General features: G+C 40.2%; 3 protein-coding genes across 4 annotated transcripts; all 3 read left to right on the top strand.

Annotated features, from left to right (window-relative positions):
• The first annotated feature begins 640 nt into the window (after positions 1-640).
• On the top strand, positions 641-8117 carry tbc1d17 (TBC1 domain family, member 17). Its single transcript, XM_034142668.1, has 17 exons — positions 641-742; positions 1378-1473; positions 1554-1631; positions 1705-1816; positions 1897-2080; positions 2246-2354; positions 2822-2992; positions 3114-3239; positions 3349-3452; positions 3997-4091; positions 4194-4310; positions 4761-4861; positions 5155-5254; positions 5524-5621; positions 5975-6091; positions 6223-6309; positions 7311-8117. Exons 1-17 carry the CDS (start codon positions 716-718, stop codon positions 7470-7472), a joined length of 1884 nt encoding a protein of 627 aa, XP_033998559.1. The 5' UTR covers positions 641-715; the 3' UTR covers positions 7473-8117.
• A 3392-nt stretch (positions 8118-11509) lies between these two features.
• On the top strand, positions 11510-15697 carry ccndx (cyclin Dx). The gene is made up of 4 exons (XM_034143485.1): positions 11510-12600; positions 12698-12913; positions 14090-14419; positions 15253-15697. The coding sequence occupies exons 1-4, from the start codon at positions 12337-12339 to the stop codon at positions 15400-15402; spliced, it is 960 nt and encodes a 319-aa protein (XP_033999376.1). The 5' UTR covers positions 11510-12336; the 3' UTR covers positions 15403-15697.
• Positions 15698-16094: 397 nt separating this feature from the next.
• On the top strand, positions 16095-21178 carry nucb1 (nucleobindin 1). 2 transcript variants are annotated; one of them, XM_034143139.1, is made up of 13 exons: positions 16095-16190; positions 17304-17427; positions 17514-17621; positions 17743-17875; positions 18409-18512; positions 18723-18908; positions 19008-19098; positions 19180-19238; positions 19466-19558; positions 19659-19748; positions 20229-20399; positions 20559-20673; positions 20757-21178. In XM_034143139.1, exons 2-13 carry the CDS (start codon positions 17308-17310, stop codon positions 20840-20842), a joined length of 1356 nt encoding a protein of 451 aa, XP_033999030.1. In that variant the 5' UTR covers positions 16095-16190; positions 17304-17307; the 3' UTR covers positions 20843-21178. The 2 variants fall into 2 exon arrangements, with proteins under 2 accessions (XP_033999030.1, XP_033999031.1); XM_034143140.1 differs by having other exon boundaries at positions 16117-16194.
• Positions 21179-25762: the final 4584 nt, after the last annotated feature.

Here is a 25762-nt window from a genome sequence, read left to right on the forward strand (position 1 = left end):
CTTATATTGGGAAAATGGGAAAAACCTTATGAAGCGCAAGTGAGTATAGGGATCCCTTTCCTAGGGCCGGCAGAAATGCAACGACAGTGTGTCTGCAAAAATCAAAAATTTAATAAACTACAGTTTAAACAATCAGGATGACATAGTTATAGATGCGTTTATATTGATCTGTTTATTGTAATTTGCCAAAACTGCAAAACAACAAGGCAAATGCCTAGACCGTATTTGTGTAAAAATAAAGTAAAATTAGCTAAATATTTACCATTTGCAACATCAAGTAATTAACACATTAATGTCTCAACAATTATTATACAATAACCTAACAACAATTATTATACAATAGCCTTAATATTATTCTGAAATAAAAATGTTTACCTTAAGTAGCCTACTTTATGAATACTATGATGACATTACTTTTGTACATGAGTGTGAGTACGGTTTTGAATGCAGTCATTTTAACTGCAAAATATATTCTTTATAAAAATGTAAATGGTTCAGCAAAACTACAAAGAACAAATATCACTATTTGACATAAAATGACTTGTATTGTCTTTCATTATACTATTATTATAATAAAATAAAGACACAAACAAAAGCAGTAGTCCATTTTCAGCTCATGTGATGACGTCTCTTTTGGGGGCGGGACTTCTCGCTAGTAGGAAGTGTGACGTAACATTTATTTTGGAAAACGAAGTCGAGGCAGAGGTGAAGGAAAATGGAGCAAAACATTGAGGATTACAAGGTATTTCTACAATATTTCACATACAATTATAATTTGTGAATGCTAACAATTTTACTTCAACTCGACTGTGAAATGTTGGGTGAAACTACTCGAGCTGGCCGTCAGCGTTAGCTTATTGTTTATACATCAAGCTAGCTGTGTGTTTTCACTAACGCTTGATGAAGTCAATCCGCACACTATCAGCTACGTGTTGTCATCTGAATGGATATAAAATGTCGGACTCTGTTTTGTAGCTAGCCTATAGCCGTATCTATAGTTATACAGACGGGAAAAATATAGAAATACAGTCTATTCTATAACGTCTTCCTATGTGTTTGTCTCGTCTTCACCTACTGACCTGACAGACCTGTAATCACGTGACAGACTAGATCTATGTTCTATGATTTCATTAACCTGCCTGCCACAGGTTAGATATTTGATGTGGTACATACTGTTCAGTTCAAGCAGTAGTTTAGCGTAAAAACATTTTTTATTTGACAATAAAATCATGTGTAAAAACAGATTATTAGATTAAAATTAGCACTCACCAAACCTGTTCCTGTGACTGGAAACCCAACCTGAGCCGTCATTTTATTTCAGCTTTGTTATTGATATGGCTGCTTTTATATTTATGTGGGCTTTTTCTTTCTTCTCAGCTTATATTTGAAAAAGAGGGAGTATACCTCCACACAAATGCCAAGAAAAGTAACCAGGACACCACCATCCCAGGGTTCATCCGTATTGTGGAGAGGGTAAGCAACATGTGTAAAGATACAAATACGGAAATTGAAAAAAAAAGCAGTGGGATTATTAACAACGCATGTTTTTTTAGGCCGGTGTTCCAGCTTTAGAGTGGAGCCCCCTTGAAGATGAGGGTCGCAGTGCCCCTGCTGTACTCTACACCAAAAAGGTCAGTAATCATCTGTTTGATATACATAAAAACGATATGAGTTCGTTTTTTTAACCCACTTCTTACTGAATAGGATGGAGACGGAGAGGAGGAAGATGCAAACTATGACCCTGGTTATGAGCCAGACTGGGCAGTCATCAGCACAGTGAAGAAAGATCGGGAACACGTCCCAGTCAGAGACTCAGGTGCAGTTATCACTTCTGTCACTTCAGGCAAATAGTTACTTTAAAGAAGAAGAAACTAACGGTGCCTATTTTGTCTGCAGGTCAATGGTCATTCTCTCTGCCTCTATCAGAGTTATACTCTCTGCGGAGGGCTCGGTTCTCCTTGGGGAAAAACTTCTTGGTGTTGACTAGTAGAGGGGGCCACCCACTTCCTCCCCTGCACTTCCACAGAGGAGGAACCAGGGAGCTGTTTAGAGCCATGAACCGTTACATCATCCTCGACCAGTAAGTACCATCTTTGACCTCTAGCAGCAGTTACTGACCTGTAAACAAGTTAGAAATAATCTCATAACACTTCTGAATACAGTAGATTTACAGTTTATGACAGAGCTGTGTTGACAAATCACACGAGTATGAAAAACATCACATGGTCTCTGTTGTTATCATCAGGTCACCGGTGGACGGGAGGCTCTTCCTTGCCTACCCTCATGACCCCGGCAATCTCTCTCAGTCCTTCGATAAGCTGCAGCTTTTCGACGATGGCTCTGATCTTGTTTCGGTATTTTGTTTTAATTTTCCTTGATCCTAAAACCTATATTATTGGCTTGTTGATCAATCCCAATGACTCACTGATCATAGTCCTACTCTTTAAGATAAGATAAGCCTTTATTGATCCCCAGAGGGGGAATTCAAGTGTTACACCAGCTCAAAGACAGAAATAAGTAAAGATAAATTGAGAAGTAGAAATATTAAATAAGAATAAATAAAAGAGGTATACGCAATTTCTATTATAGTTGAACTAATAACAGAAGTATACTGGAAGGAACTATAGAAGTGCATTTAATGCCTACATGATTAGGTAAGCACAAATGTATAGGGACAACGTTGAGTGACATAATGAAGCATGACCAGTGACATAGCACATGACTCAGTGGGAGTAGACAAACGTTATCCAGCGTGTTACAATTCAAAGTAAAACACATTTGTGTGCATGTTTGTGATTCTGTTCTCTCTCCAATTGAACAGAGATTCATTCAGGACCCATATGCCACTACATTTGGTGGATTCTCCAAAGTCACAAATTTCTTCAAGGTGGCACTACGACCTCCAGGGCCAGCCACCCATTCCCGTGCTGCCCATGATCCCAGTTTCCCCCCCCAGTCCGACGAAGAGCCGGGCTTTGAGCTCATCAACTGTGTAAGAGAAGGAACCAAAAAGAACAATTTGGATGACACATTCAGGTCTAATAATATGTAAAGATGACAGTGACATGAGAATCTATATCGGTTGTTTATTTTGGTGTCTTTCCTTCCATTAGGGGGTGGAGCTCGGTCCCAGACCAGACGTTACCAGGGGACGACCGCTGGACAAATGGGAGGAGTTTCTGGACCCAGAGGGGCGAGTGAAGAACCCAGAGAGGGTCAAAGAGATAGTATTCAGAGGGGTGAGACAGGAAATACAACGAGTCATCTCTAATGTGGAAGACATACCTTGTTTACTTGTTATAACCCTCTATCAGATGTGCATGTTTCATACCATTTTGTCCATTGCAGGGTGTCACACCGACCCTGAGGAAGGAGGTATGGAAGTTTCTCCTGGGCTTTTATCCATGGAACAGCACTCGCAAGGAAAGAGAAGACATTCTTCGGGTCAAAACGTTAGTGTTGTTAATACTGCATATCCGCTCCTAAATCTATTAGACAGTTAAAAAGTATAGTTTGACATTTTGGGAAATACAGTTCTATGTTTCTTCCTTGCTGAGAGTTAGTTGAGAGCACCAATACAACTCTCATGTCTATATAGTACATACAAAGATAACGCCAGCAGCCAGTTAGCGTAACATCTTTTTTAAGACAAGACGCATAGACTCAAGGAAGGGGCTGTGCCTGACCAAGAAATAAAACCTCCTGTAAAACCATAACATTTCAGATTTTGTACTGATTAAACCACCAAGATTTAACGTGTTTACCTGTGAACTTTAGAGTTGTTATTTAATGGAATTGAATCAGGCTTTTCACCCTGTTTGCTGTCTTTGTGTTAAACAAATCTAACTGGTTGCTGTCTTTATCTTCCTAACTTTAAAGATGTGAGAGTGGTATCAGGCTTTTCGGCTAACTCCAAATACACTGTATTTACTTCAAATGTCCATGAACTACAATTGAAATGTAGTCAGCCTCTAAAACGTCTTTCTGTGTCTGCAGGGACGAGTACTTCAGAATGAAGGTGCAGTGGAAGTCAGTCAGTGAAGAGCAGGAGATGAGGAACTCCCTCCTCAAAGGATACAGAAGCCTGATAGGTCAGCCCTGCAATCTGTGATAAAACAGAAGCTCTGTTGAAAGAATCAACTGCCTGTTCAATAGACGTTGAAATTCAACTGCTTTTTGTTCTGTTGTGACAGAGCGAGACGTCAGCAGGACGGACAGAAACAATACGTTCTTCTCTGGGAACGACAACCCAGGACTGACCCTGCTGAACGATGTGCTGATGACCTACTGCATGTTCAACTTCGATCTTGGTATGTATTTCTAAACTGTTGGCAAGCAGAAGTGCACATACTGAACAAATATGTACCAATACAAATGTAAAGTAAATACAAAATGTAAATGTAAACAATGTAATATTAATAATTTGAGTTGTTTATACAAGAGCATTGCATTTCTTAAGTCAATAGTTTGGTCAGAGTATGTGCTTACCGGTCCTTAATATTTATGAATTAAGGCCAATGAGATAAATGTAGGTAACAGGACACAAAGACAGTTCACAGATGGACTAGCATTAGACACCGATTATTATTATCAACAGGTTCACATATGAAGAACTGTGTAGGAGGTACGGTGTTTTAAACATTTAAAGTAAAGACTCTTCAGGACTAAGGCAGCTCTTCCAACAAAGCATACCAAATACACACAGTATGTATCATTAAGACAGATATATCAACGTCTCCCTTCTGTTTCCATGTCTCCAGGTTATGTCCAGGGGATGAGTGACCTCCTTTCTCCTCTGCTGTTCGTCACACAGAACGAGGTGGAGTCCTTCTGGTGTCTCACAGGCTTCATGGAGCTGGTGGTAAGAAGAAATACTTATCTTTCTCTGTGGGCTTTCGAATTTCAGTCAAAAACACGTTTAGATTTGGTTGTTCCTCTCCCTACATTATCATTCTGGCATTGCTCAGTCCTGTGTGGTCACTGCAAATCTGTTTTAAATAAAAGCACAAAGCAGACCCTTTCAAAAATGGCTGCAGTTTTATTGCAAGTTTGATGAGGTTTCTTACTGAATACTGAAACATGAAAACAATTGAATGTGTTCAGTTATGAATGAAGAAAGCCATGGATTTGAGGCTTTCTCTGTTTCCTCCGCAGCACCAGAACTTTGAAGAGTCCCAGGAGGCCATGAAGAAGCAGCTCCTCCAGCTCAGTATCCTGCTGAAGGCTCTGGACCCCGAGCTGTGTGACTTCCTGGGTTAGTCAGATTATACTCATGCAGGCAGACTGGATTGTTGTTAAACTCTTGAGTAATTAGGTTAAAGCAATGAAAAGTAGTATACAAACCAGAACAAAGTACACATGGGTGCGCATATGTTGATATGCATAAAAGGCATACAAATGTATTCTAAAAGAAAGGAAATTCACAAATTGGATGAATACAGTGTATTTAAAATGTGCCTAAGACAATATAACATATTAACAAGGAGTTCATTCTTCTTTTTGGGTCACTTTCTGTGCCATCAGACTCTCAGGACAGCGGCTCTCTTTGCTTCTGTTTCCGCTGGCTGCTCATCTGGTTTAAGAGAGAGTTTTCCTTCGAGGACATCCTCACCATGTGGGAGGTGAGTGCACCACATAGGCATGGAATATCTGATGATGCTATAACAGCTAGAGTCAGTCAGGTTCAATGTACTCCTTTGAAGCTTCATGGTGTTATATCAGTCTTTAAATGTCTTGTTGTTTCAGTCCAATGCCCAGATATTCAGTTTTATTTTGTATTACATTTTGTAAATATTCATATGTGTGAGCCTAAAAATAGCATTTCCTGACAACTTGTTTTAAAAATGTCTGATTAAGCGTTTATCAAAATAGTTACCGATTACTATTTTAAGTCAATAGACGAATCTATTAGTAAACTAAACGTTGCATCTCATTTGCAAATAGTGTTTGTGTAACATCCTTTTCCCTGCCACAGGTCGTCTGGTCTCGTCTGCCATGTGACAACTTTCACTTGCTGATCGCCTGTTCCATCCTGCAGTCCCAGAGAGGAGAGCTGATTGGCTCAGACCATGACTTCAACACTATTCTGAAGGTGTGTGGTGTGTGGTGTGTGGTGTGTGGTGTGTGGTGTGTGGTGTGTGGTGTGTGACAGCCAATGAGTTACTTTGTCTATAACTATACACTCATCTATACAACTCTGTCCCCATTGTGAATGCTCCTCAGCACATTAATGAGTTGACGATGCAGTTGGACCTGCAGACTGTTCTGCGAGGAGCGGAGGCCATCTACCTGCAGCTGACTCAGTGCAAGGTAAGAGGCTTCAAATCAAATCAAGTTTTATTTATAAAGCACATTTAAAAGCGATTTTTGGTCGAGCCAAAGTGCTGTACATGTAATAAAAACACTTTACTACAATCACAATAAAAGACAATCATTTACAACAGAAATATAAAAAACAAAAACACAAGGAAAAGTCAGGTGTCATGCTCCGCTCTGACTAGAAGGCCAGAGAGAAGAAGTGTGTTTTTAGTGAGGATTTAAAAACCCCTAGGGTCTGGGCCGACCTCACATGGAGGGGCAGAGTGTTCCAGAGCCTAGGGCCAGCTGCTGCGAAGGCTCGGTGCCCTCGGGTTTTAAGCCTGGTCTTGGGCACTACCAGCAGCAGCTGGTCAGCAGACCTTAAAGCTCTGGCTGGGGTGTAGCATAGCTTCATGGGCCAATCAGATTCAGCCAGGAGTCAATAGAGTGTCTCAGTGTTTATAATGAAGAGCAAAGGTGAGGAAATAAGGACCTACAGTATACCACTGTTTCCTTACCGATACCTATTTCCCCCTTAAACAACTGAACAATTAATAATATATGTGTATGGGTGCACCTTGCTTAACCTATAGAAACCTAAAAACTAAAATGTAACAAATGATATACTTCCTTAAAGGTCACGTACTCATGGTATGACTCAGTTATGTAATACTGCGCTTCAAACATTTAGAATAAAATCTAAAGGGAAACTGTGCATAAGTTTACATTTGAGAATTAAGAATAACAAAGGAATTATACCTCCAGTGTAAAATATTGGAAATGACTCAACCCTCTATATAGCCTATACTTAAATGACTGATGTTGTCTAGCAGGTCAGGTTAAGAGATTGCATCAGATTATGCTTTTTTTCCTTATGTCCTAAACAGTGATTGAGTATAGGATCTGCACATACCTAACAAACAGCTAAATCGAAAAATCTAGAACCTTTTATATAAGATGAGTCACCTCTACACAAGTGATCCTAACCTCCTGTCCTCCTCCTCCCTGTGCAGGAGCTCCCCCTGAAGGTGCAGCAGGTCATGGGTCTGTACGTCCCCTCCAGCTCTGAGGAGGACAGCCCAGACTCCCAGGCCAGCGAGACCCTGCGCCTCCTCGCCGAGTCCCAGGCAGGCGCTGCTTCCTGTGATTCAGCACCCGTTCCCACCTATCCTTGAATCTGCAGGTCAGCTGGGGGACTTATAGTCACTAAGAAATGTATGGACGATCTTTATATATGAACAAAAAAATGATGTATAGATAAATGAAAACTCTATCCAATGAGAAGGAATGAAGACTCTTTGGTGAAGACTGTTGTTACTGTCTGTCAGAGGCAGGGGGCGCTGTTGAAGCTTTTTTTCTTTTGTTTAAACATTATAGCTGTACTTGCAGTGCACTTTTTCCATGTTTATGGTTTGCTCCCCGTCCTCCATGACAGCGTGTCATTTGTTTACATGTCCTGTGTCTTTGTTAAGAGTTTTGTCCTCCTTTCTACTCCCCATCCCTCTCTGAGTGATGTTCTTTTACCTTTCTGACAATGATTTAATAATCATCTCTGCTCGACCCATGTGATGCTTTCAGTGCATTTTGTCCTGCGTCCCCTCGCCACTGCTCCTTAAAGGGAAGAAGATGAAGGATTTGCTCACTGGCAGCATCTTGTTAGTACTATATGATGCCATTCCAGCCCTATGCAAACTTTATTGCATGCCTTATAGTTTACGCATGTGGCGTGGTGATCTTTTTAGCCTTGTAATTATCTACATATTGTAATGAAATAACATTTTCATCCGCTAATTATTTCCAAATAAATGGTTGAATCTTAATGAAGCATGTCATTGATATTTTTGCTTTTGACATCACACAGTTGGTCGCACACAACAGTACATGTCACAGCATTTTAACTCAACAGTCCCCATCATTGATGTAAATGGAAACAACTAAGTAGTACAGCCTCTACAATTAGTTCAAATAAAGTTGAATCAACACCTCTCAATCTGAACGGGTAAAAAAAAAACTGAATATAAGTCAAATCAAGTTTGCTTGTTAACTGGGCCCTTAAACAAATACATAATAATCACCAAGATAATCACAGCAAATAACCTCTATGTCACAATACACAACAGCATAATACTCAAAAGAAAGAAGCATTCAAAAAAGAAAAATGTAAACAAAGTCAAAAATCTGAGTAACACTCAATATAAAAAAACATGCAGGACACTCCTAAACACAAAACAACAAAAACTTTTTTTAAACAAGACAAAACCAAAAAGACACAAGAAAATGACCATTAAATGTAATGACAAGCACCATTAACTTGTGAACTACTTAAAGTCCTCTTCCAAAGCTTACATTACTGGTATATAAACAGATAAAATATTACACATATAAATAATATAAAATGTGTCTACATAAGATCATTTACAATAATTAATTAAATTGAACAATATTTCAACTTAAAATGTTCTTATACTGAGTGATAACTACATTGAAATGAGGTTAGAACAATGTGTTATACAAATAAAAATAGAATCATGAAATGTACCCCATTACCAACTGTTTGTTTATGTGGTGTCTTAACTTGTGAACTGGTTAAACTCTGGCCTTCTCCCCTCCCCCGCTGGCCAGCAGGTGTCTGTGTGAGGGGAAAAGGAGCTCTGTTCTCCACTGTCCCGGGAAATGAGCTGGAAAATGAGGGGCGGGGAACCACACCCCTTCTCAGGACCTCTTTTGGCTCATCACTGTCTCTTTCCCCCTCTGAGCGTGTTGTTTGAATACAGCTGCAATGTATGAATTTAACAGGGTGCTTAAACAGGCTGGCGATCTGTCACCCTGTTCCTCCCGCCCCCCCTCCTCCCTCCCCTCCACCCCAACCTGACCTCACTTGACTGGCAGAGCCAAACTTACTCAGCCCCTCATTCAAACTCAATCTGCTTTCAGCCCCTCTCAAAGCCTGTTTTATAGGCGAAGGCCTTGTCAACAGCTTTAAACCCCATATTCTCTCACTAATGCTTCAATCGACTGAGTGTTGGAGGATTAGGGTCTCTTCATGTTGTCATTATGCTGGGTGTTAAGAGCTGCTTTCTTCAGTAGATGATGTGGCTGAAGCTCTGCCCTCTAATCTAGATTTGAGCCTTTGGTTTGTTTTGAAAAAAACTCAAGATATCATTATATTCTCTTGAGGTATTTTTTTGTGTGAGGATTTTACAGGTTTTGTTATGAGTTGTTGTTTTAATCTGCAAATCTTTCTATTGATCCTCATACATCCATTGTTGCCATGCTGCAAGCCAAATACAAAATTCCACTTTGGGACCGTAAAAACTTAATTAAGCTACCTATTCAATTTTTTGGGACAAAAAGTTTGTATCTGCACAAATACTTCAAATCACAGTAAGAAGACTTCAATTCATAATGTTGACAGGTGGTTGTTTGAATAGGTCTATGGGCTACTGGAGTTTTTGTTTCAGACATATTGCACCCTAATTGGTTTTATTTAAGAGCAGGAATCCCAGCTATGTATTAGAAGGTTTACCCATCTGGCAGTGTCCTCTGCCTGCTGTTCTGATGGTCAGTGTGCATTACAGAGAGGCTGGATCACATTCACAAAACAATATATATATATATATATATAATATTACTTTTATTTAAAGATTTTTCTTTAGGTTGGATTTTTAGAAAATGTCTGTCACTGATATATTGTTATTGATATATTAATATCTGTACATGAGCTTAAATACTTATTTTAAAATGCTTCCGTATTTCCATTATCTGGCCCTGTGTCCTTATAGTTGACACTTGACAGCAATTCAGAGCGATATACTGCACTTATTAAACCTAAAATGAAATGGGCAGTTATACTGTAGATGAAAAATACCTGACAATGTTAATAGTTCAAATCAGCTTCACCATTTACAGCAGTAAAATGTGTGCAGAGGTATGCATGATAATTCAACAATTCAATAATGAAATAATCAATTAACATAGTACTTGCAATGGGGACATTTTTGTTCAGCATCATGAAAACGTTGACTTTTGATACCTCATATTTTTATTTTTCATATGTTTTTCCTTATAATTGAAATCTGATAACCTCCTCTTCACTTGTCTGAACAAATATAATTTTAGTTAAATCAAAGTCATTTTAGTTAAATCAAAGTAATGTAACTACATTTATGATACTATTTTATTAACTATATAATACTTTTTTTCTATGTTACGCTCAATAACGTATCTTATGAAGTGTATTTATTTTGACACAAATAAGTTCAAAAACAATTTTACCCTGCGTATGAAACCTGAATCTACTCGCCAGCTTTACTTTGAATAGAATGAATTATTGATGCTCAGCTGAAATCAAGTCATGGTGTCAGTGTGGTCGTCCATTTAACTCCTATTGAAACATGAGCTGCCATTGAAGCCTTAATGTGTGAACAGCCACCTGTAATGACTGTCAAATACAATCTGTATTCTCCACTGGTGAGTGCGACCCCATTGTGACCGTCAGAGGAAGTCCCCGGAGAGTGTGTGAAAAGTGTGTCTACCCCATGAATGTGTAAAGTGTGTGTGTGTGAGAGAGAGAGGAGCCAGCAGCAGGCAGAAGGCCAGGGGCTGCTGTCTGACACTGATTTGTAAAGGGAGACAATACGGCTCATTGACCTGCCCTGCTCCACTGTCTGTTGCACATACCTCGCCCAGCCCTCCCCAGTGGCTGCGCTGCGCTTTAAACACGAGCAGCAGATTGCCCCAGGCGAGGTGGGGGGGGGGGGGGGCAGCGGGCAGCGGGCCACAGGTTGCTTTGACAATGAGAAACCTCGGAGGGGAGAAGAGACGAAGCCAAAACTTTAATTAACACAATTATATTCTAAAAACCTTACTTTCACTGAGGATAGCAGAATTTGATATCACTTTTTAAAAACGTATCTTGAGAAAAGAGAAGTTTGTTTTATCAATGCAACATTTTATTTCCAACATGCCTTATTTGTTTTATCTGTTTTTATCTTATTTTATTCCAACTTGTTTCAACTGTCAAACTTCCCTCTGAATTCCCCTCATTGCATTTCTGAATGTATTTAACCCTGGTTCAATAATGTAAAGCCTCTCTATAAGTAAAGTGTATCACTTTACTTATGACTATCCTTATATATATGGTAAGAAATTGGCCGAAAAAAAGAGTCTTAACCCCAAAGATGGTCAATCTAATCTCATGTATGACAGAAAAATTGATTGAATGATCTATTCAATTAATCAATATTTCAGCCTAACTATTTCAGTAATCTTCCCCTAAGGATCAGGGAAATACACAAAGTATTAAGTACACACATAATAACAAGTATTTAAGGTTGAGTATCTGTTAAAGACACAAATATGAAATAGGGTTATCAATAAATATCAATATCTGAATCTAACAGCAGCAGGATCGAGCATCCATCCAGACTTTGACACATCTCCTCTGGTGCTCACGTTGTAAACAAACACCCTCCTCCTTTTGTCATCCATTCCCATTGTCAGAGTCTGGATATGACCTTTTCTCTCCCCTCTCTGACTCTCACCGCTTGTAGCCTTTTCTTATCCTCCCTTCTTTCTTTCAGTATCGAAGACAAGCTGTTACTCTGTCCCTGCGGGCCACTCCCTCACTTGTCTGCTCCTCTTCCCTCCCCCCCTGCCTCCCTCTCTCCCCTGCTCTCATTCGTCCTCCCTTTCCCCACCTGTTGAAGCAATTGTTGCACAGACATATTGTTGTCTTCTCATTTTTTTATGTCACTCACGAGGGCTCACGCCCCTTTCCACGCTCTTTTTCCTCCCCCATGTGCCACTCCCTCTCACTCTCTCCCCGATGGGTATAAAAGTCAGAGGCGATGGTTAGGGAGGGGTATTCATCACAGCACCACAGGAAGGCAACACATCTTCGACAAGGAAAAAGGGTTTCCCAGCTTGTTCACCTGAAGTAAACCAAGCTTCCTCGGGTGACAGAGGGACAATATTGCCGCTTCCTTCCTTTACCAATTGGAGTAAACAAGTTCATATTTGACCCAGCAGTCTGTACAGATGGACAGAGGCATGTCTCTGTGGTGTGAGGAGGTGGAGAACGACAAGAGTCAGGACCACAGCCAGACTGAAGCACAAGCCCAGGGCGGATACATGGTGGGCTCCTCTCAGCTGCGAGCCGGCTGGGACCCCACTGTGTCCGGGCATCGTGTGATCCAGAGGTTGCTTCAGGTGGAGGAGAGGTACATGCCCTCCATACTTTACATCACCCTCATCCAGCGGGAGCCAGAGCGCAGGGAGGAGCTCGCCAAATGGGCCCTGGAGGTATGAAACTCTCTGAAGCTCCAGTTTCTCCTCCTCCCATGAGTTATGTGATCATGGCAACTTTGATACTGATGCCTTCTTTTTGTCTTCTCTACAGGTGTGCTGTGAGGTTGGCTGTGATGAGGCAGTGTTCCCTCTGTCTGTCTCTCTGATGGACAGGTTCCTGTCGGCCTCTTTGTCTCTGCCTGTCTCGCCATACTGCCTGGCTGCAGGCTGCATCCTCATCGCCTCCAAACTCTCAGAGTGTGAAAGCGTCACTGCTGATACTCTCTGTGCCGCAGCTGAGTACAGCTTCGTGCCTTCAAACTTGCGGGTGAGTCAGTCACACAGCATCCACAGGTGGCAGGTGCATAGAAATGTGGTTGTTTAAAACCACGCAGTCAGGGCTGTGTGGGAACTCATTCAGAATATTGCTCGTCCATCTATTTTTAACAAAACCTTAGTAAAGTGTTGGGTTACCTTCCAGGTGTGGGTCCCTGATATCACCACCTGTAATCCAACCAAGTGGATTATTTCAAATGCACAAAACCAACTTTATCACATTGTATAAAGTTGTTAGTCTGAAAGTTTTAGCCGCCAAACTGTATCAAACTTAAGTAAACACAGAGATTTGTTCTTGTATGATTGTGCCTTAACACATCCATCAACTTTATGACGGATGGAAAATAGCTTAAAGCTAAATCTGGCACTGTTACACTTGATACATTTTTGTACATAAGTGTTCATTACTGTGCATTGTCCCTGCCAAATAAACGATTAAATAAATACAAATAAATGACAAATCACAATTGACATTGATTTAGATGCAATAGTGCTAGAACTAACTTTTTCCCCCCAAATTACCGTTTTTTTTATATCACTTATATTAGCCCGATGAACTAAAGGGTTTCTTCTGTAAGTTATATACAAAGATGACATATGTCTCACAAAGTGTAACCATATCTAGTTTTATCATCAGATTATTCAGATTAAAGGGAAAAAATAGAATCTCAACCTTCCAGAGCCCAAGGTGATGTCCTCAAATATTATGTATTGTTTGACAAAACATCCAAACCCCAAATGATTTCCATGTACTTTAATATATGTTAGAGGCAGCACATATTTCTATTTGAGAAGCTGGAATCAGAGAACTTCTGAAAATATAAAAATGAACCCACTATTTGTTTACCTCAATAGATAACTGGATGGGAAAACAGTCAGTTACTAAAGATATTATTCCAATGTATAAATATTGGATATAGTATTGATGCATTTACCCAATTTAGAATTTAGAATTTGGTTAAATGAATGACAAGTATTGATTGAACCTATTGAACTCTAACACATCCTTTAAGATGACAAGATCATATTGAGGAAATATCACAATGTATCAATACAAAAACATCCCTTTTGTGTTTCGTATGCACGTATGATGCCAATCAATAGGCTATCTCTGCATGTTTTATCGTTACACAATGTTTTCTAAATGCACCTGTCTTCCCTCTACCAGGAGATGGAGCGTCTCATCCTCGCCACCCTCCGATGGGACACAGCAGCAGTGACTCCGCAGGACTTCTTCCCACATTTCCTTGCCTCTGTGGAGGAGCGAAGAGATGGAGACAGCGGTGACTCTGAGAAGGGGCTGCTGCTCTCCACCCTGCGGCGGCACAGTGACACGCTGGCCGCCATGTGTGCGTGTGACTCCCGCTTCCTGGGAGCACCACCGTCCCTTGTTGCTGCAGCGACACTGAACTGTGCTCTGCGGGGCTTGGGCAACAAGAGCCCGGCTCAGCTGGCTGTCATATGTGCGGCACTAGCGGAGCTCTGCCAGGCTGACCTGGTGAGTACACCTGCAGTCTGATGCTGCACATTACAGTATGGCCTTTTGATCTCATCAGAGTTTTTTCCATAATATGTTAAAGGTCCCATGTCATGCTTTTCTGGTTATTACCCGTCCCCTTGTGTGTTATGTGACTTTGTATGAGTCACAAACCCTCAAAGTACACCCTGTAGCGAGTAAAACTCTAACACAGAAAATACCTGTCTATGCTGCCCCAGAACGCCTCGTTGGAGATTTCTCTTTTTCCATTGTTTTCTTCTTGGGTATAGTGACGTATTTGGGTATAGTGACGTAACGTAACGTCCGCGGAGCCGTTACGTTTGGACCAATCCGCGGACTTCCTCACACACACACACTCGGCGGGACGTTGCGAGCCTCGCTGCTGCGAGGAGCGGACAGTGTGAGCTGGCTCACTGGTGTGGGGTCGGCAAGACAGCGAGACACAGCGGAACTCAGCCTGAGCACACACACAAACTCCCAGCCAGGCTGCGGGTGTGTGTGTGTTTCGGGCTGGGTTTCGCTGTGTCTCGCTGTCTCGCAGGCGGCAACTGGGCTCACAGGGAGGGGGTGGGGGCAGGAGCTCCAACAAGCCGTTTAGGACAGAGAGTGAATTCACATACTATACAGAGATGCTGTATGAGAAACCAATGTGAGTTTGGAAAATTGCACAATATAAATCTATTTTAGTATACCTCAACAATGGAATTATGATCAGTAGAAATAGCCATGACATGGGACCTTTAAGAGAGGTCTGTTTGGGTTTTCAGTCATTAAAAAAGCCAGGTTGCATCTTTGACAAAAATAATTGATTTTCTTTATGTCTTTTATCCAAGGCATTGCTACAGTGCTACAGTGACATGATCGAATATGGTCTCCGACAGCGGCTGAGGAGCGGGCTGCAGCAGGGCCCCATGGAGAAGGAAGAGGAGGTGGAGAACGAAAGACCCGGGACCCCTACTGACCTGAGAGAGATTGATTTTTAAACACTGGATCGACTTTTACATTGAAAGTGTGAATCGGTCAAAAACCTATCAAAGTGTATCAGTCAAACTGATATATATTGAACATGACCTCGAAATGCTCTGACCTGTTTTGATATTTTAAAATTATCTTTTGAGTGACTATTAATTTATAATTTATTGTTTAACTTCACATGTGCCATATTTTATTATCTATTTCTATTTGTAGGCATAGATGTTATTTTGATGCATAATATTTATATATTTTATTTATTATTAAGTTAAATTGTTGGCTCTTTTGATGTTAATTTATTTCAACCTGCCATTACTTTGTGTTTGTGTACTGAATTTAATATACATGAGATCTATTTTTCAAAGAAATTAAACGTTTAAAACGTTTGTACAACGTGTGTTTGGCATTTGTGTTTTATTTATGTTTTTGGTAATGCTGCTTTCACTTACTTCACACATCACATTTACATAACTCAACAGGGTCAGTTCTTCCGAGCTCTGAACTATATAATGAAAATATAATGTATCAACTTTCACAAGGGTCATAATTACACCCTTATAGGACAGTGACAGGAGCAAATATGTTGGGGGCTGATTTTTTAATCGAGGGTTACTACTTAAAATAAAACAAAAGGACTAAGCTGCCTAAGGTATATTTGACATTTCTGTGGTAAGTATTTCCGACGGTCCCTGAAGGCAGCGTGTAGGACAACCCCTTCACACCCGTGACGTCAATTTTATCCGACGCGAATACAAATCGTGCTTTGAGCATCGGATCGGATATTTTAAACATACGTGCGGTAGGTAACTATCTATTTAAAGACATCTTGTGTTAAAGCGTATTTTAATTAAGATTTCTTGTATCGATGCAGTTTAAATTAGAAATAATCGTGACATTTCAGAGACAACGCAGTTGCAACCCCCGATGCTCAGGGCTACTGTCGGTGAACCTGTTATATTACCTGTACAATTACATTGTAACGAATGAATAACATTATAAATGCTGTTAAACAAAGCATTACGTTATTCATGTCATAGGTTCAATCTCACATATGATATGACTACATCTAGGGAAGGATACAATTGTTTGTTTAGCACTTCCCTCATCCGCATCCGTGTTGTCCTAATAATCTAAGCTAGTTAGCTAACGATGACTAGCCACCACACGGATAATACACTATAATACTAATGCTACATTTAAATTGGGTTATTTATTATATTCAATAACCTTTATGGTATCTTTAGATGAATAGATGCTCCTATTTCAGCTTGTAGAAGGTGTCCTACTCAGAAATGAATGTTACGCCAAACTCCACCTAAAACATCTGATATTATTGATCATCTTTTCGGAGAAGCTACAAACGTTATAGAAGTAAACAACTTTAGAGTTTTTTCAAATATATGGAATCTCTTTCCGAATTCGGCATACAGTATTCATACCACACTACAAATCACACTAAAATAAGATGAGTTTGCAATAATTATGTTGCTACGTGTAACTAACCCAGGTTCAGGGTTACTATCCTCCCAGATGACTTATTTTGTTTTGATTTATCTAGTAGTTAAAATATATATACCTATACTGTTTGCACCTTTAAATGAAAGTCTGAGCTAACATACAGCAGGGTTAAATTGTTCAGTAACAGAGGACCTTACAATCAGCCTCATGCAGTGTTACATGCCTTTGTAAGATTGTAGCTTTTCAGTCATAGTTTGATTCATATGTTTGCATGCTTAACCAATGTGCATGACTGTCTGTGTGTATTTGTGCCCTTTGTCTTTGTGCATGTTTTTAAGGACTTATATCTTCTGATATATTTTTGTTCATTAATGATTGTTGTAAAACAAATGCTCTATAAATAAGTACAAATGGACCTTGACAATATGGTAACAGTTAGTGTGGTTTATTGAAGGAGGATGAACCCAACACCTGTGTGGCTGCTGGTTCTATCCATCTGTGCTGGGGTCTGGTCAGTGCCTATAGATCGCAATGGAGACAACCAGGAAACTAAAGAGGAAGTGCCGGAAGAGAACGTGGTAACAATCTCAATAGTCTCAGTCATGTAATTAATTGAGTTTTAGTTAGTTGTGAATAATCTGTCCTTTCATACACACTCTTTCAGGACACTGGCCTGTACTACGACAGGTATCTCAGAGAAGTGATAGAGGTTTTGGAGACAGACCCTCACTTCAGGGAGAAACTGCAAACAGCGAACACAGAGGACATCAAGGTCAGCCATTTCCTATTTCATTCTCACTAACGAAGCTTCCTAGTTTACCTTTAAACTGGTAAACTGAGGATCTCAGGTTTAATCTGTTGTTCTCCCCTGGATGTCTTGTGTGCTTCTTCAGAATGGTCGTCTCAGTAAAGAGCTGGATCTGGTGGGTCACCATGTGAGGACTCGTCTGGATGAGCTGAAGCGTCAGGAGGTTTCTCGCCTCAGGATGCTGCTCAAGGCCAAACTGGACAGCACCAATACACAAAGTGAGTAGACTCATTTTCATGTAGTGAAAAATAGTGTGTACATGTACCTATTTAAATAGATTGTATTAGATTTTGTGCAGATCCCTGCTAAAAAAAATGGCATGGTTTCTGTATCAGAAAAATACATTCATATGACAAATGTTAATTTGTGAAGGTAGCGTTGTCTTCTTTTATAGGTAACATTTTGTTGTGTAGTGTATAAAATGTGACATTGAACATAAAACAAGTATTTGAACTGAAAGTGTCTTCAAATCTTACTAATAACTATACTAAATGTGATCCAAATGATGTACTCTGAAAAGCAATATTTGTATGATTTTGTGAGAAACGCAATCAGCAAATGTTTTCTTTTTTTACTTGGAAAAAATACCAACAATAGTAAATATACACATGAATGCAGAATAGTAAATTGTGTATTGAGAGAGGAATGTAACCTCCTTCATACAGAGGTGTGTTAAGTGTGTACAGGATATAATGGAAGTCATATGAGTCCAGCATGTGTTTGGTAATGATGAGTCTTCTCTGCTGTGCAGGCCTGCAGATGGACCACAGCTCTCTACTCAAGCAGTTTGAACATCTGGATCCCCACAATCAAAACACCTTCGAGGCCAAAGACCTTGAGCTGCTAATCACAACGGTAAGATCCCCAGAGACAGAAAAATCAGTCCGTTTATGTGCTGACCAGATTGAAATGGAACCTGTGGAAGTGATGAATCTCCTTACAGTCCAGCAGAATCATAATTACACTAATCAGAGTTGAGTATGCTACTAATACCAGTCAGAACATGATGGACAACCTGTTACTGATTGTCTTAGAATAAAATATTCGCTCTGGCTCTTTGTCTAGGCCACCAAGGACCTGGAGAACTACGACGCCGAGAGGCACGAGGAGTTTAAACGCTACGAGATGCTGAAGGAGCACGAGAGACGGGAGTACCTGAAGGGCCTGGACCAGGAGAAGAGGGAGAAAGAGGAGAAGAGAATGGAGGAGCTCAAGGAAAAACACCACCAGCACCCCAAAGTCAATGCTCCAGTAAGCACAAATGTTGTTTTTTTTCAATTGGAAACAAGTGGAAGTGAATGAAGCTCTCTTACATGTGTTTCCTCTTTGCTTCATTTTTCCAAACCTCAGGGTAGTGTTGCTCAGCTACGGGAAGTTTGGGAGGAGACAGACGGACTGGATCCTAAGGAGTTCAACCCTAAAACATTTTTTAAACTGCATGGTGAGTGGCGCCTCTTCTTTTCATTCCTGTCCTTTTTCATGATAAGAAAAACATTCTTATTTCTCCTCCGCCCTGTTTTAGATACAAATGAAGATGGTGTTTTAGATGAGCAGGAATTGGAGGCTCTTTTCACTAAAGAGGTAAGGCCTTACATCTTGTCTTCAAAATCAAGGTTTTAATTGTTTTGGTTTTGCTATGAAAACCCCTTAAAACCACATGACACAATATCAAAAGTGGATGATCATCTATTTGAAAATACAGCTGTTTAGTCTGTGATCCTGCAGACTTTGAAAAAGTACAAGTTCTGAACCTGACAGCGGGGATATGCACAGCAGCCCTGTAACATCTGTTCATTTCCCTCCTCCAGCTGGAGAAGGTCTACGACGCAAAGAATGAGGAAGATGATATGACGGAGATGGAGGAAGAAAGGCTGAGGATGAGGGAACATGTCATGAAGAATGTGAGGGTTTTTGCTCTTGCTTCTAACACATGCTGTTTATACACTCCACTTCCTTCCATGCTTTGCCACGACTGATATAGCTGATGTTTCTGTGTTAAAGGTGGACGCCAATCAAGATCGTCTCGTCAGCTTGGAAGAGTTCCTTAAATCCACGGAGAAGAAGGAGTTCAGTAATCCCAGGGAGTGGGAGGTAAAGAGCCCAGGGTGGCCTGTAGGTCGGGGGTGTGGGCGGGCGATCGGAGGTTCAAATCTGCGGTTCAAATCCCAGGACAAGCTGGGAAGATGTGGGCGGTGTAGTTAAATGTGTAATGCTATTCTTTCTTTTCATCAATTTGCAGACTTCAAGCTGCTCCCATAAGTGGCTGCTGTGAATGGAAGTATGTAGTTTACTATGTAGTAACACTGTCCACTCAGGAGGGACAGTTCAGAAAATAAGATATAAAATCCTCTTCCTTTTCAAAACAACCTACAATACCCATAATATAGCTTGTCCCCTTAGTCAGAGATGCATGTGTTTAGTATCAGCTAATAGCTTTGATCAAAGACATATTGAGAATGAAGACAGAAGCAGAACCAGCCAATGAGGTTATGTGGGTGAGAATAACGAAGCTACGTCTTTACAAATCCATAATATTTCAACAGTTGTGTGAATGTCTTGCTCTCTCTGTAGACTTTGGAAACTAAACCGGCGTACACAGAGGAAGAGCTCCAGCTGTTTGAGGTGGAACTCAGGGACAAAGAGGAGGAACTGAAGAGGAAGGCAGAGAACCTGCAGCAGCAGCAGGACCTGCTGAAGGAGAGAGGCAAAGCCCTGGAGGCGCAGAGGAGGGAGTACCAGCAGGTAACTGTCCCAACACTCACAGCTTTATATCAACCCAAACTGGATTCAAAGAGTGGATCATAATTACATGGGGGTTACACTTTTTCAATAACCAATCCTCAGCCTGTAATAGCACTGAAACATACAGGTGATCATTCAGTTGCAATTTCACAATTTCAGGCTGTATTAGAGATGTCCCAGAGAAAGGAACAGCAGGCAGCCGACGGGCAGCCCCCTGCAGGTCCTAATGGAGAACTTCAATTTCAACCAGAGGCCCCAAAAGTGGAAGATAAAGGTAAACAGTCTGTGATACAATGTGTGTGTTATTGTTGGTGTGAATTTATTTGTATTGAATGTATCTTTATCTTTCTCTCACAGAGGTAAAAGCCCCAGCTGAACTCCAAGGCGAGGCCCCGAATCATCTGCCTGCAGAGCCTCCACAGAATCTGCCTATACACACTTAATGGACACTCTGACAGCCTTATTTAACACACATACACACACACACACACACACACACACACACACACAAACACACTCCGATTTGCACTGACACAGATATCCAGATGGGTTCTTCAAACTGAATTATGTGAAGTGTAAATTCAGACTTGCCTTGTGAATCATGACATATCGTACTGTGTGTTCATCTCTGTGGTCTACATTAGATTTCAAGATCTAAAAAAAACAATATATGTATATTCAGAAATCTTCAGTTTCTGATGACTTTTAATTAAAGCAGGGCCCTAAGTGTAATGTCAATAATCTTCAAATAAAGTCTTATTTAAAGCCTCTAAACCAAACTTTTCGCAATCAAATTATTTTGGGGGCTACCGACGGGACAAACTAACTGCATACGCTCCCACTCATGATGTAGTAACGACAACCAGGGATTGTATTCATGAGAACGGCATCGCTAAGTGGTCAAATAAAAGAAAGCAGCACTTATATTTTTATTATTTATTATTTATATTTTAGGATTTAGAAAATGTAGATATAGTACCTTATCAAAACAATCCAACACTAATTTGATGTTCACTCTGACTTTGGAAATAAACTCTTACAATATATAATACAAAGTACAGTATTATAGTCCAATATAAAAACATAGTAGTAGGAAATGTGTAATACTAATTGATCAATCCAGCGTGTGTTTGAGTCTCCCCTGGGAGCCTCTGATCCTTGTTGTTGTCCCGCTGAGGAGACGCTCCCCTGTCCGCTGATCAGGACATTCCTATCAGCATTCCTGTAACCCTCTGACCTCTGGTGACCCCGCAGAGCCCCTCCTCTCCTGATAGCCACCCAGCTGCTGCTGTCAGTCACCGCGTCTAGATAAAGACGTCTTCAGAAAGCTCAATCCTCAAGTCAGTGTTTATTATGTGCATCATAATAATCCCTGGTGTTCAGACATTATATTGATTGTGAAATGTTCTTACTTGTGGGCATAGCAGCACATACGGTTTGTGATTGAGTGTAACCCTTGCACATGTTTCCTGCAAATATCAATAGATGAAATACACTTGTTGACGTTTTAGCACAAAAACAGGTGCAAAACATATAAAGTATTGTACAGTTATTAATGAGGTGTTGTATTGAGTGGCGTCCACCCAGTTAAAAGGTAAAACATTATCGATTCAGTACAATGCTCTTTGATTCTTTGCAATAATTCTTGTTCGGTGTGGTTTCGTTTGTGGACTGCTGTTGTTAATTGAACATTTCAGCCACAGGGATATACAGAAATGCATACCATACCTCTTTGTCAGCAGTAGAATAATACTGAAGGTATAGTTAGTTAATAGTTTTTTATAGCTGATATTGACCTATACAAATATTATACCAAGACAACCTAAATATATACACCACAGAATATGCAGGATTGTGTTTCTCCTGTATATTCAGCCAGTCTGCTTTAAAACAGGATTTCCTTTGAGTCCGGACCCAGCTCCCTGTGGGAACTTTAACAGGTTTGTGTTGTGTGTGCAGAAGGCATCGTGCACAACACGAGCTCTGTCATTTCATCCACCTGTTTGTGACCAGAGGTGGTGGTGAAGCTGTCAACACACTGTCAGTGGGTCTGTGAAGACGTCATGGCAGGAGGGCATGATGCAGGGACATCTTGTAAGTATACTGCGCTCAGGGGAGCTTCATTCAAACACAGAAACACTGATACTTTACTGGAGAACTTCTGTTTTTTTGTGACTGTGTTCATTAACTGGACTATACTTCAATAAATCATTATACACTGCATGATTTGTTGTAAAAAAAATCCTCTGAACTATAAATGATCCTATTCCTAAAGAGGTACAGATTGATTATTGTGAAGTATTGACATGTTTGCTCTCTTAAAACTTTAAATTACAGCCAAAAACTGTTTGTACGTTTTCAAACTCATCCAGACAAGACTGAGATCTGCTTTCTATCATCCCACACTATTTCTTACTTCAGTGTTTTCCTCTAAAATATATTGTTTTCAATTTTGAATTGGATGCACTTTGATTCACTCTGGTGGCTCTACTGTACATCACCCTCTCAAAAAAGAACATTACGTCACCTCCATCTCACCCCCTCCTCTCCCGTCTCTACGTCTCTACCAGGGTCTTAACACCCGCCTCTTCAGCGATCTGATTGGCTGACAGACCAGTGCATGACAAGTGATGGTGACTGGTACATTTTAACTGTGTAGTAGTGGGTGATTTAATCATATGGAAACAAATTGTCAACATTTGTATTCAATGTTATTGAAAAAAACGTAATACTTCATAAATCTCTAAATAGTTCACCTCAATACTTTTAACAACAGTCAAACTTTTAGTTGTTTTCAAATAGTTTTTTGGTTTGCAACTTTACTTAACGTTCCTCATTCTGTTCAGTTCTTCAAAAAAGATATGAATTCATGATGGTTGATTAAAATCTGTACCTATGGTAGTGCATTGCATTTCCCTTATTTAGCCGCCAGAGGGTGCACCTGTTTAAGTACTTGGGCAAGTTTCATTTACTACACAGAGACAACTTTTTAATGAAATAATTGTCGCTCTGATAATGACAATTGCATTTGTGTCATAAGGTATACAACTGAAGTAACGTGCAGTATGAAATGAAAATAAGGACCTAAGGAGTTAACTTGATGATAGCCGGTGTGAGTTTGTTTCTTTAAGACCCAGCATCTTTACCGGGGAGGAGGGATGAGGGAAGATAAACGATGAGAGGTTGTGAAGTTACACAGAAAATTAACGAATGTGACCGGAAGCACTCTGATTCGACTTCAGAATAAAGTTTTCAGTTATTCAAGTATCAGTCATTTTTCACCTTTTAACAGAGTGATACTATATTGCACATTTAAAAAAAACATATATGGCAACAAGGAGGCAATTCAAGCCTGATAATGCGGCATTACACCTGTCCTGGTTTGGTACTCTGTTCTGTCTGTCCTGTTGACTTGTGATATATAGAAAGTCCAATCACAAACAGATATACTATGTGAAGTTGCTTGCCGTTATGAGATAAACCAGATATTGATGTTAGTGTCTATCTGAGAGTGGGCAGTTTGATTCGCACCCCCTGTAGCCAACATGTCGGAGTCCTCAGGCAAGCAGAGCCGGCCCGACCCATTAAGCGACATAAGCGGCCGCTTAGGGCCCCGCAGCCACTAAGGGCACCCTAGCAAAAAATGAAAAAAAAAAAATATATATATAAATAAAATAATAATCTCAGTACACCGTCGCCGTGATAAGTATGTTTAATTAATTTTGTTAATATGCCTAGATTGCCTACTCTCAAAGTCATGTATTATATTATTGAGTCAATCATATAATACATTCACAGTGCTTTACCTGAACCTCATCGTGACACTAGAGAGGACGGCAGGAGTGTAATTTCCCGTGTTCAGTGAATGCAACAGAGGCAAGACACCAGACCAACCAGAGAGTTGCATGGAAATAAACATCTGTCTTATTGGCTGACAGGTACCTACAATGTTTAAAATAAACTGTCAGTCGGACTCAGAGTTTTTGAAGATGGACATAAGAAAACATTTTCTTAAAAAAACGACAATTCTCAAGTGGTGGCTCACACAACAACCCCAGAGCCACCACTCGAGCCAGGTAAACAAGGTATGTAAATGTCAGTAAACTTCCAAGTTATGCGAACATGTAAGCAAAGCATACATTACAGCTACGTTGACGTTACTTTGAATCGCGGGGGAAACCGTTAGCAAGTAGCTATAGCTAGCCAGAGATATTAAATAAACACTTTGTCATACAATCTAAATGTAATGTTTTTTAGCGTTACCTGGTGATTTCAAAGAAAGCTCTCTGGGAAATGTTGAATGTTGGTAGAAGCTACCTTACAGTACACAGTTGATCCTGAGTCCTGTCAGTTAAAGTGTTTCATAGTTAGCTTAGCTAAGCATCAACCTAGCACTGAAATATATGGATGTTATGTGACAGTATTTCTGAGAAAAAGTCAGCTGAAATGGTGGCATAGTTGCCACTGCTTTACGTGTCGACAGCATGTTTGAACATATTTGCAGCAGTAAATGTGGCTGTTTGGCCACTGACGTTGCCATAACAACACCTGAATTTAAATGGGCAACTTCTTTTTGTGACAGATTTTTGCATGAAATTATAATTCTTCTGAATGATTTTCCTATTGACAGCTAGTTTCTATGTGAACATTATGAGATGGACAGCCAGAGAGAATAAATGAAAAACAGTTATGAAATACTATATGACAGTAAAACAAGAATACAGTTTGAAAGGGGAGTGATTTGTAAAATATCCATAAAGAAAAATCTGTTTACAGTTCTGTTTCATATGGGTGTTGAGAGATGTATCCATAGATCTCTTAATGTTGCTCTCAAAGTGCACCAGATTGATGCTTTTAACTTCAATATTTAAAAAAAATCTTCCCGGGGGAGCATACCCCCGGACCCCCGTAGAGGAGGTGAGGACCCCCCTAGAGGATGTTAGGTCCACAGTGTTTACATGCTTATTTATACAATACGTGTGCTTATGCTAACATCATAAGACAAAAGTTGGTTCCGTGTTGTGTGTAGTGAGAACGCGCTAGAGTGAGGGGGGTCCCCAAGCCAAAGCTTGCTTAGGGCCCCCAAAAGTCTAGGGCCGGCCCTGCAGGCAAGGTACTGAATCCCAAATTGTTGTTTCTTTGTAAGTAAAAAAAAGACTGTTTAATTAGTTTTATTTAATGTAATTTGAATAGTATTTAGATTTTAAGATGCTTGAAAAGGTAAAAATCCTTGACTAGAATACAGTAAACTGAAACTAGTTCAAAAAGGTGTGCAGCAAATAAAATGTGTTTTCCCCCATTATAATTTTAGCATTATAAAATAAAACGAGTGCTTACTCATCTAGTCATCTTTACACTGACTC

This window comes from Trematomus bernacchii, unplaced genomic scaffold (genome assembly GCF_902827165.1).
Source record: "Trematomus bernacchii unplaced genomic scaffold, fTreBer1.1, whole genome shotgun sequence".
In the NCBI taxonomy this organism is placed as follows: domain Eukaryota; kingdom Metazoa; phylum Chordata; class Actinopteri; order Perciformes; family Nototheniidae; genus Trematomus; species Trematomus bernacchii.